This window comes from Oenanthe melanoleuca, chromosome 14 (assembly GCF_029582105.1).
Source record: "Oenanthe melanoleuca isolate GR-GAL-2019-014 chromosome 14, OMel1.0, whole genome shotgun sequence".
In the NCBI taxonomy this organism is placed as follows: Eukaryota; Metazoa; Chordata; class Aves; order Passeriformes; family Muscicapidae; genus Oenanthe; species Oenanthe melanoleuca.
Window position 1 is genome coordinate 6,511,539 of NC_079348.1, and position 12,076 is coordinate 6,523,614.

A 12,076-nucleotide genomic window follows, 5' to 3' on the forward strand; every position below is an offset into this window, starting at 1 on the left:
AATCATCCAAGCACAGTTCGCCCACAAAACCTTCTGATGGCTCTGGCACTAGCAAATGTACATTACAATTCCAGAGAAGCGTCAATATAAGCTTTATATTGACTTGATACGTGATTCTGTGATTTATTCCTCCTCAGAGATTCAGCAGGGGAGCCTCTCTTTCGAGACTGATTAAGGGGGCAAAATTCACCCCAAAACCGCCCAGCCTCGCCTCCCAGGGAGGTGCTCCATCCCTAACCCCCTGCAGGGAAGGAGCCTCCTAGTTTTTTTTTTGATCAGGAACAGGAGGCGATGGGCTCAGGGCTGCCGAGCAGTTCCCACCCCGATGCAGCCGCATCCCCTTATGGCGGGGCCGCGGGGCAGGCCGGGACTCGCCGCCGCGCTCCTCCCACCGGCTGGAAGATCCCTGGCGGCGGGGCCGAGCGGAGCCGAGCCCTGCGGAGCCGCTCCGCCACCGGTGACGGGTCTGCGGCCGGGGGTCTCACCGGGTTCTCACCGCGGTGCCCACCTGGCCCCACCGCCCCCGTCCAAGGGACTACGCGCCCCAGAGCCCCCCGCGGCCACGCGGCGTTGCGGGGTACTGTGGGACTTGTAGTCCTTTCGTGCGCTCAGCCCCACCCCGAGCAGCGGCCGCCGCCGCCCCCGCGCACTACATCTTCCGTCGGGCATCGCGGCGCGCCGGCGGGCCGCCGGTGGAGACATTTGCCAGGCGAGTGTCTCCAAGATGGCGGCGTGGGGAAGGAGGCGCGCGGGCCCCGGCGGCACCAACAGCGGCGGCGGCCGGGACAGGTGAGGGGCGGCCGGGCCGGGGCCAGGGGCGGCGGGGGCTGCGGGGCTGCACCACCCGCGGCGGCCCCGCGACCCCGCGGCAAGAGCGGGGACGCCGCGAGGGGAGCGTGGCCGGGCGGGGCGGGGCGGGCGCGGGACGCGGCCGCGCTGAGGCGCGGAGGGGCCGGGGGCGCTCGGCGGGGCCGCGCCCGGGGAAGGTCAGCGCGGCCCGCGGCGTGTCCGGGGCAGCGCTGCCCGCGGCGGGATGCGGCGCTGGGCGCCGGGTAGAGGAGGGCCGGCCCCGGGAGGCTCCTTCCGTCCACGGCTATTTTTGAAGGCGGGGAGGGAGCGGCGAGTCCTCCAGGGTGACCTCGTTCTGCCGGGGCCGCGGCGGGCAGGGAGCTCGGTACCGCGCTCCGGCCTCTGCCGGGGCGGAGGCGCGGCCGGCACAAGCTGGAAATACCCACGGAGCAGCGGTGGAAGTTTGGGAATCGCAACTTTAAAATGGAAAAAATAGATAGAGAGAAATGTGACAGAATCAATTAGATTCGAAAGATCTCTGAGATCATCGAGTCCAACCTGTGACCGATCCCCACCCCGTCACTCAGACTAGAGCACTGAGTTCCACCCAGTCTTTCCTTAAACACCTCCAGGGACGGTGACTCCAGCACCTCCCAGGGCTGCCCATGCCAGTATTTAATCACCCTTTCTGTGAAGAAATCCTTCCAAATGTCCGACCTGAACCTCCCCTGGCACAGCTTAAGACAGTGTCTGGTCGAGCTACTTTAAAATCTGTGTGCACAGCTCTCCACCTGCTGAAAATGTCTGGGTTTATCCCGCATTTCCTGACGTTGGCATTTTTGTGTTCTGCCCCAGGGCTGACTGATGTAACCGGCAGCTGCTGAAAGCTGCTGCAGTGTTTTCGGAGTTTTCCTTTGTCCTGCCGCCTCGCCTCGAAACTCTGATAGCCCTCTTAATTAGAAACTCTGATATCCCCCTTAATTTGTCTCGTGGCTTTGCTTCACTTTGTTCCCTTGCTGTGATTCAACAGCGTTTGCTTTGATGCTGTTGAATCTACACAGCCAAGGAGAGCCACAAGTAGCCCTGAAAATTCTGGCTCTAATGTGAATTGCAGGAATGCTGCCTGTGTTCAGGGAATTCAAAAGTAATTGAACTGGAAGGGCCAATGGAATTCCTGTATCAGCGTGGTTTAAATAAACAACTAAGAATACCACAGTGGTAAAACTGTCTGCACCCGGTGCTGGCACTGCCCCAGCACGGGAGGTGTGGAGTTTTCATGTGGATCTTTCATGTGGCAGACGTGTCCTCCCAGCAGAAGGGAAGAAACAGAATATGGAAAAGAACACTTAATAACTTAAATTATTCTTCCAGGGTGAAAATTGACGCAGACTTAAAAGTGAGTTGTTACTGTGTAACTTCATCTGTGACTTGTACAATAATCTAATTGTTGTTTCAGGTGATCTTTTTTCAAAGCTGTGCTTGCTCTTGATCTTACGAGCAAAAATATTCCTAAACACGAGTCACTCCACGAACCTGCTGCATGTATTTTTTTTCCTTTGCCAGTGAGAAAGGTATGGAAGAGAACAGAACAGCAGATCCTCCCCTGAGCAGTGTTTCACAATCTCCATCAAAAGCTGGTGGTTCTTTAGGTGTCACCCTGTACAAACGTGACAAGAGGATAATTCCAAAAGATGTTGGGTGATGTCAGCGAGGTGCTGCTCCTTCCTGGCAGTTGCAGAGCAGGAGATGTGGATGACTGGGCCTCTGCCTCTCCATCAGTGGCTGATCCCAAACCACACCTGCCCATCTTGCTGCAGCACCGGTTGTGCAAAGGCAGCGCTGACAGACCTGATGTCATCACATGATGACATGTGCTTTTTATAGGGTGAATACAGTTTTCTTACTCTGGGCAGGATTCTTGTTCAAAGACACGTTCCTTTGAACTGAATGTGCTGATCCAGTTTTCCTGGTAACTGAGCTGCTTCAAGGAGTGTTTGTAGTTGTCAGCCAGCCACCCTAAAAGGCATCTGTGTGTCAGAGGTGGTGAATAAAATCCTGTCTGCTGCGAGACTAGAGCAGCTTTCATTTAAAATTATTAAAAAAAAAGAAAAAAAAAAGACCAGCATATCTGGAGACTGAGTCTCTTCACAAGTGACTTTATTGATACAGAGAAAGCTATACTTGGTTAAAAAGTACTTTCCTTGCTAGGAGTGAATGTAAGGACATTAATTTCAAAGGATGTTGACTGTGAACTCCAGCTGGCTCTGGTGGCAAAATAATAATGTTACACAAAATAACTGAAAACACTGAAGGGAACCAACTAAATATTTGTTTTTCTTCATTCTGGATAGACTCTTTAATGGAGCCTGTCTAAAGGGAATTGTTAATCTGTAGACCAAAACAACTTTTTCATACAGAACAGACACTGGATTGTACTGGGTGTTCTTGTATAAAAGGCAGCCCGGTGCCACCAGAGCAGTGGACAGCATGTCGTTTGTTCCCCTGGGAGATGATCTGACAAACTCTGGAAAGAACAGCTTTCATGTCATCACCACTGCCTGCACTGGCTCCTCTGTGCCCTCACAGAGCTCTCCTTTTGCTACCTGCACTGCTCAGATTTCTGGTAGTCTGCTTGCAGCAATGATTGACCTATTTCCATCAGCCTGGCTAATCATTAGTTGACTTAAAATTGACACCTCCTTGTTGTCTGGGGGCTGGATTTGTTGTAATGGTCTGGTGATGTTTTCCTTAGTGTACAGGGAATGTTGTTCCTCACTAAGGCTGCTTGAAGAGCTTCCCAATGTTCTCCTGTCTTTTTTCCTATTTGAATTAAAGGTGCATCTTTTGAATTCAAGTCTTGCTTTATTGCCCTGCATTTCCTGTTCTTCTTCTGCTTGAGTGCCCTTCTTAAAGCCCCAGGCCTGACAGCCCTGACTGAGAGTTTGACCCTGGTTGATTGTGGGGACCTTTGGCAGAGAAACAATTCTCCAGGTGTTTAGGGTGGGATGTGTTTGTGCTTTCTGTGCACCATATCCTGAGTAGAAACACACTGGGGAGTATGACTGGGAGGTGGTATATTTCCACTGAGAATTAAAGCCAGGACACAGCTCATTCCTTAATCTTGAAATTAAATTAAATTTCAGGAAGGATTTATGTTGGAGGGAGAGAAGTTTAGTGTTTGGATTTGTCATGCCTTGACTCTGTTGACTTCCCCCAGCTTGGCTGAGATGCTGACAGTGCTCCCAGACATGTTCTGGCCATCTATAGTGTCCTTTTTCTGAGATCTTGCACAGCTAGCACAAAACCCCCCTTGCACTGCTGAGCTGGACTGTGTGTGCTGCTTGTGACCAGGTGTTATCACACTGCTGCAAGCTTCTCCTTTCTAATTTTTTTAACTACTTATCAAACTGATCTTCGTTTTCAGTTAATCTGATTGCTTGGAGCTCTGAGCAAAACTCTTGCCCAGGAAAGAAAACCTTAACAAAACTTGACCCATGTTTTATGGGAGGGGCTCAAAAGAACTTTTATTTTTGCCCAGAACTGTACTTGAGCTTTGTGCAGCTTGTTTCCAAGTGTGATTTTTGAGCATTTGCAGAACTGAGATAGTTGGATAACTTGAAACCCTCACCAAAAGTCTGTCTGGCAGGTGCCATTAGGTTGAAGACAACAAACTCAGGAGGCTCAGTCCTTCTCCCTGCAGGTGGGCAGTGAGTGGTAGGAGGATGCTGAAGGTTCTCCCAGGATGTTTTCCCCTGCCTTGTTCTCAGTGCTCTGTTCCTTTGTTTCTGCTTTTGCCACTTGGTTACCTGGCAAAACTGAAGGTCTTTTCACATGGAGTGACATTGTGCCTCCTCTTTGGAGTGTTACTTATTTCTTCATCCATAAATATTATCTAATTGCAATTTTCATTTACCAGGCAGGCTTCTGTTTTCAGGAGCCTGCTTCCAAGGTGGAGGCAGAGAAATGGAACTGCTCTGAGGACTGGAACTTCAGAAGAGATTGTTCCCTCTAAGAGTGGTGAGGCCCTGGCACAGAATTCCCAGAGAAGCTGTGGCTGTCCCTGGATCCCTGAAAGTGTCCAAGGCCAGGCTGGATGGGGCTTGGAACAACCTGGGCTAGTGGAAGGTGTCCCTGCCCATGGCAGGGGGTTGGAACTGGATTGTCTTTGAGGTCCTGTGCAACCCAGACCATTTCAGGATTTGATGAACTGCTGGAGCTGCAATTGTTCACCCTCTCCTGGTGCTCTCCCATATTCCCATGTTAGGAATACAATCCAAATGTAATTTGAAGCTTGCTCTATAGCTAACACAGACACTTCTGCCCCTCCTGCTGCTGCAGCTCTGTTAACAATGGGTTCCTTATTTATAACTTTGGCAATACCAAAATTTGACATCATTGAGTTTTAAGAGATTTATATCTTGCTGTGCTGAACAGCTGAGAGTTCTGTCACATTCCCTCATCCAGGCATTCATTCAGCACCAAAAATGACACACTAAAAGTTCTCAAATATAGAATGCCTGAAGCTGCAATAAAACAAATATTTGGATATAAGGCCTAGAACTATTCCTACAGAATAGCTGTGCAACGTTTTAACTGTGCTCTTATTTGGGGAGGCAGGTCCTGGAAAATAATTTGATTGAATAATATTAACAACTGCTTTTAGGCTCTGATCTGTTTAGTAAAGAGCCTGTCAGGCTTCTGAACATCTGGCAGCATTTTATGTCTTCTGGCATAGGTGCTCTCTGGTTATTTACTATTCTTTTAAGTAAAATGGAGTTTATATAAAATCCCCACGCTTACTAAGTGGTGGATGCCAGCTCAGAGTTGCTTGCACAGCTCTGCAGTTGTGTTTGTTATGGCCAGGGGTGGGTGACAAGCTCCAAAAGGCAAACTCCACGGCCTCCAGTGTTTGAGCAAATCCAGTTGCTTTGACTGGATGTGTTCGTGTGTAGCTGCTGTGTTCAGTGGAAAGGCTGCATCAGGAGACTTGCCTTTGTGAAGTCCTCAGCTGAAACCTCCTCAAGCCCACATATCAGTGTCTCTGTATCAACTGGACAATCCAGTTTTCAACTGTCCATGCTCCATGAGCAGCCAGTTCTTGTGTGGAAATTATATATGATAACCCCACTTCCCTGAGCAAAAATAGAGACTTGCTGCCTGCCTTTCTGACTCTTCACATATCCTATTCCAGCAGATATCTTTTCATTTGTCATTTTTAGATTGGCAGCTTCAGCACTATGATACTGATTTATTCTTATTTTAGAGGACTCATTTGGAGAAACAGCACAGTTGGGGGGCAGACTTTTTCAGAAATGAAGCCTTTGTGCTGTTCAGTTCCCAGTGACTTTTTATTTTTCCCAGCAGAACATACTTTAAATTCTGCTTGTTTTGGCTTTGGAGTACTGTGCTTTTCTCTACTTAATTGTTATAAAGCCCTAGAGCCTGGCAAGCTAGAAAATTCCAGAAGAGATGGACAGTGCTGCCTCTGGCCAGTGTGTTGGATTCCTGCTGACAGGTGGCTGCTTGTGGTGTGGCTCTGCTTGTACAATGAGGGTGAAGAGAAAAAAGAGGTGTTCAGAGGGAAGAACAGGCAAGAGCTGAGCAAGGAGAAATGAGGCTGATGGGTTAGTGCCACATGTCCTGGTGCTGAGCCTGGAGAAATCCCATGGAATGTAGATCCTGAATTCCTAGAGTTAGAAGCTCAGTTCCCATGGCTCTTGCAGAGGCAGGGAAGGAATGGGCTCACTTCATCCATGTTTTCCCAATGATGACAGGGAGATCTAGAATGACAACAACTGTGCTGTTCCTAAGCCTCTGGGAAGTTCTTAGTTGAATCTGGATTCTCCTTCTCTGTTTTGCAGACCCATCTGCATGTTCCCAGGTATTACAAAACACTGAAAGTGCTCCTTGTTGGAAATATTAATTTTGTCTGGAGGGTTGTATTTGCAGTGGGTTGGCTTCCAACTTGAAAATGCCTTTCAGCAATAGCTTTTCCATGAAGTCATTATGCCCTAGCAAGTGGTTTCACAAAGTCATGGGTGGTGGTTTGCTGTTACCTTAAACCTCTATATGTCTTTTGCAATGAAACAGGAATTTTTGATTTGGAAGAAGCTGCACTTGGAGCAGCTGTTATCAGGGAAAAGAATCCTTGGCAGAAATCATGACCAGCTGTGTCCTTGTTGTCAGTGTAAGACCTGCTTAACTGGCTTCTTGTTAGAAACTCCTTATATAGGTCCTGTCTTTAAATTTTTTTTCTCTAAGTACCGCTCAGTTCACTGCAGAACATCAGAGCCCACCACATCCTGTGCTGAAAGGGTTAAAGATAATTTTCCCAACAATGTCTGACAAGCTCATTGCCCTAAAGAAGCCCCCAGCATACACGGAATTAAAGTGGATTTTTATTTTTCTTTCTACCCATGAACAGGCCAAGGGGGAAATGCACTGCAAGGAACTCAATAACTACATTGTAAGTTGAGTTTTCCTTGTAGGTTATATAAATTCCAGCTGGACTTTTAATGAAACTGCTTATGACTCTGCTTTGGGAGAGGGTGGTGCCTCTCAGGTCCTGCTGGTTGATGTTTGCTGCTGTTACAAACCCAGCCATGTCTGCAACAGCTTGTAATTTAACAATATTCTTGATTACAGCTGGCCACTGCTCAATCCCCTTTGCAGCCTGAGTGGAGCTGCACATTAAGGATAATGTTTGGCAACAGCAGCTTGTGAATGTGTATTTTTCTCCCTTATTTTCCAGTGCATGCACATAAGTACCACTGTACTAATGGAGCAAAAAGTGCTCATTCTGTTCTCCACATCAGCAGTGTGTTCCTCCTGATATCACGGGGGTCTGAATGCTGTTGGGATGAGGCAGTTTTGTCTGCTGTGATTAGGTCAGATGTGTGATTTGTTCTCCTTCTGCTAAAGGAATCTGCTAGATATTTTTATCTTTGATAGGCCACATGCTCAGTTTTGCTCTGGTTAAGCACAAATATGTCAAAAATATTCATTTCTGCTTAGAAGGGAGGATTTTGCCTGGTTCTGATGGATAAGTTTTTACCTTTCTCAGAGCAGGTGAATATTATAATCCTATTTCTTAGCAGTCTGTACATGAATGTAGCTGCAGATTTAAGGTCATGTGATGAAGAGGGTGGAGGGAAGGTGGAAAATGTGCCATTAGGTAGCTGAAAGCTGCTGGTCCAATTCAATCCTGACTCCCCTGAGTAGGAAATGTGCTCCCAGATGAAGTGAGCACTTTTTCTTCACTGCTTAAGCCTGCCTGGGTTAAAAACTCGTTTGTGTCTTGCTTTGCTGCATCCCACTTCAGGAGAGGGAGTGAAGCATTCTGCCACAAATGCTCTGCTGCATTCTTCACCTTCCCTTCCAGCAGTGTTCCTTGGCCATCCTTGTTGGATTTACCATGGAGTTACTAGGCTTGTTAATATGGAGGACTAAATAGTCCTCTGATGCAAGCTGCATCAGAGAGCAAATATATTCATCTGGAGATGCTTCCTGTCTCCAAACCTCCCAGAGCAGCTTGTCCTCCTGATCAATGAGCTGCTTGTCTTGGTTTCTGTGAAAGCTCCTAAAGTCTGTGTGGTTTGTTCAGTGACGTGTGGTGGTCACTAAGGTGTGACACTTCTGCTCTCTCCAAAGAAACTACTTGGGTATTGGTGTGAGAAACCATTGCAGAACTATTACAAGATCCTATTTCTCAAATTGTTCTAGATCCTCCAAGTTAGGAAAAGGTAAGAAAAATATGTTGCATTCTTTTGGGATGAATTATTGTACAGCAGGAGTAATAAGCTGATGTGAAATGGAGCTTGAGTTGAGAAGCTGCTGGTTATGAAACAGAGGCAGTGACCTTGAGGGGCTGCTCTCACTTGGGGCACCCGTGTCCTGCTCTCCCAGCCAGGCGGGTGAACAGCCTGTCCTTCAGCCCTGTAGTTTTAATTCTTCATTTCCCCTTACCAGGGTGACCTTGTCCTCCACGGACTGTTACATTGTGCACGAGATCTACAACGGGGAGAACGCTCAGGACCAGTTTGAGTACGAGCTGGAGCAGGCGCTGGAGGCGCAGTACAAGTACATCGTGATCGAGCCCACGCGCATCGGGGACGAGACGGCGCGCTGGATCACCGTGGGGAACTGCCTGCACAAAACGGCCGTGCTGGCGGGCACCACCTGCCTCTTCACCCCCCTGGCACTGCCAGTAGATTATTCTCACTACATCTCCCTGCCCGCTGGAGTGCTGAGCGTGGCCTGCTGCACCCTCTATGGGATCTCTTGGCAGTTCGATCCCTGCTGCAAGTACCAGGTGGAGTACGACGCCTATAAACTCTCGCGCCTGCCCCTGCATACGCTCACCTCGTCCACTCCCGTGGTGCTGGTGAGGAAGGACGACCTGCACAGAAAGAGACTGCACAACACGATAGCACTCGCTGCCCTGGTGTACTGTGTAAAGAAGATCTATGAACTCTACGCTGTATGACTTCAGCAGGGAAGAGAGAAACCCACAAAGACAAGTGTATTAAGACTCCCACAGTAACATTTTTGTTTTTCCTCTTTGAGAAGCAGTGGAGACTGGGAAGGATTTGGTTTCATAGAGCTGTTATTTTTCAAATAACACATCACTGGTGCACCAAGGTTTTTCAGTTCTTCGTTACACTTGAGATGTGGATGTGTGGTGACTTGAGATCCGTATGTTAGGCCAGGGGAGTCCAATCCAGCAGCAGAATGTCAATGAAAGAAAGCAATCGAAAGAAGGGGTGTGAGAGCTGCTTTTTTTTTTTCTGTTTTTTCCTTTTTTTTTGGGAAACATTTAAGTATATTGTTTAATTGTATTACACAGAACCAGCCAGAAGTTATCATTGACCATTAAAGGATGAGAATTTGAAATGCTCAAGCTCTCTTGTCACTGTTATCATAGTGATATCACTTTAAATGTCCAGATACAAACACATTCTGCTCAGTTCTTGTAGGAGTTCTTCCTAAGGTGGATACATCTCCTCTGAAATGCCTGGAGCCACATGCAGGGCTGGGGGCTGCCAGGGTAGGAGCCTCTCTGTGCTACCTTTGTGCTGTGCCCTGACCACACAATTCCACTGCTTTTGTCTGGAACACAGGAGATGCCTGCTCCTGCTGCAAAGCATCCACGTGACTGCATCTTGTAACTGTGTTACCTGAAATTTTAGAATTCAGTCCTGTGCGTTAATTCATTTTTTAGCTCTAAACTCAAAATCTTGTTCTTAGAATGGGAAGTATTTACTCTCCTGTGAGATCTGCCAGTTATTTTTAAAAGATAGGGGCTTGCTGTCTGTAATCTCCTCCCACCACATGGAGAATAGGTGTGGCTGGTGTTGGCAGGGCCAGCTTGGCACAGCTCCAGGTGTTACATTTGGAATAGGAGAGCAAAGGCCTGCAGTGAGAGCTGCCTGTGCGCTGTGCTCCCTGCCCCAGTGAGAGCTGCAGCCTGACCTTCACAGCTGAAACACTGACCTTGGGAGGGGTCAGACCCCAAATTCTGCCTCTCTGTCTTTATCTCTCCAAATTGCCACAGCAGGTACCAAGGACTCCATGGGCTGTTCTTACCACAGTTCTGACTTGTGTTTCTCTGCTGGGGCAGTTTTCTGTGAGCAGGGCATGCAGCCCATTGTGTGTGTGCTGGGCAAACTGGGTTTGCTGGGTATTCCCAGCCCTTACACCAGCACAGGCAGCTGTATTGAGTGGGCTGGAGGAGCTCCAGTGGCAGTGAGACATTTCTGAGTGGCAGCAGCCCTTTGTACAGTGGCTGAGCTCTTACCCTCCAAGGTTAAAAGAAGCTGGGATCCAGAGTGTCTATTTATAGCAACAATATACAGTTGCCTTGGCAGAGCAGAGAAATGCAACTATTTCATCTTTCAGTGGTCTGGGCAGGCTGCCCTTCCACCCTGACATGTTTCCAGAGTCCCTGCTGGATGGATTTGAAGCCAGTGGCACATCTGCCACAGCTAATACAGCTTATTGCTACAGAAAACCCTAAAATACCATTGTGCTGGCCACACCAAAGGCATTCCTGGTCTTTTTTCACTCTAGATCCTTTCCTGCACCAAACTTCTGGGGTCCTGGTACTTTTTTATATTAAGCTTCCCCTGGTCTGGAATGATCACTATGGCAGGTTCCTTAAATGCATGGCTGGCATCAGAGATTTGAGTTAAAAATTAGCAAGTTTCCTGGGGTCTCTTATTGCAGGAGAAAAGGTGAAAAGTCAGCTGTCACAATGGGTAGATCTGATTGAAAAACACAGCTGTTACTCCATTCTGAGGTGGAGGGGCAGAGGGGCTTGTTTTCAAAGGAAATGTAGCTAAAATGCTTTTTAACGTTCTGGTTGTTAGTCAGTCAGGGCTGTAACTGTGCAAGAATGAGAGGGGTCTTGAGGGGTATTTTAGTGCACAGTGAAATGGAAAAACAACTTCTAGAAATTCTCATCCATGTGCAGTGGTGCAGTATCTGCTCTCCCCAGTGCCAGCAGCTCAGTGGAATCAACAGTGGCTGGAGACAAACCTCCCTTCAGAAGCCCCCACACTTTGCTGCCCATTGTGGACGTGCTCTGGAGTGTGAGCATTCCCCTCATCACAGGGAATTTACTTCCAAAGGGAATGAGTGCACTCTCAGCAACCTCTGCCTTGGAGCTGTAGTTCCCACAGTAACTACAGCAACTTCCCACACATAATTTTTCCCTCAGGCCTGATGTGTTTCACTCTCAGTGCCCTGGATGGGAACACAGAAATGCAAAGCAGCCCCTTGGTCCTTCCTGGGTAATCACGACCTCAAACACCAGAACATGGAGCAGCTGAACAAGCCTGGCAGGAGCCCACATTTCATCAAGAAACTGAGGATGTGACATGGGAAACACAAAAGGAAAAGCAGAACTAACACCAACACTCCCCTTGTGGAGAGGCAGAGAAGGTAATGCCTTGCTTTCCTAACTTAACAAGAAAAAAGATGTCTACACACCTGAAAGCTTCAACTTGTCAATCCAAGCCCAGGCCTTTCTGTGGCACAGCTGCAGCCTCAGCCACAGTGAGGGTGGCAGAGGATGGATGTCCTGACAGCAGCAGCATTGATATCATTAAACACATCCTGGTTCTCAGAGATCATTTATAAATCTGTACTGGTTAAGAAAAGGCTTTTGGAAGAAGGACCTTTTGAGCTTGCACACCTATATCAGAGTTTGTGTGATGAATCCTCTGTGTGGATTCACATTGTATAAGCCAAGAGGTCCCATAAAGGGGCTGGGATCAAGCATGTTGTT

General features: G+C 48.2%; 1 protein-coding gene across 1 annotated transcript; it reads left to right on the forward strand.

Annotated features, from left to right (window-relative positions):
• Positions 1–430: 430 nt before the first annotated feature.
• TMEM11 (transmembrane protein 11) lies at positions 431–9,681 on the forward strand. Its single transcript, XM_056503838.1, has 2 exons — positions 431–789; positions 8,758–9,681. The coding sequence occupies exons 1-2, from the start codon at positions 725–727 to the stop codon at positions 9,272–9,274; spliced, it is 582 nt and encodes a 193-aa protein (XP_056359813.1). The 5' UTR covers positions 431–724; the 3' UTR covers positions 9,275–9,681.
• The last annotated feature ends 2,395 nt before the right edge of the window (positions 9,682–12,076 follow it).

What these genes read in the sequence shown, in the direction of transcription:
- TMEM11 (XM_056503838.1), top strand. Translation starts at nt 725, where the DNA reads ATGGCGGCGTGGGGAAGGAGGCGCGCGGGCCCCGGCGGCACCAACAGC. An exon ending in AGCGGCGGCGGCCGGGACAG is followed by an intron (nt 790 to 8,757) that starts GTGAGGGGCGGC and finishes TCCCCTTACCAG; the next exon opens with GGTGACCTTGTCCTCCACGG.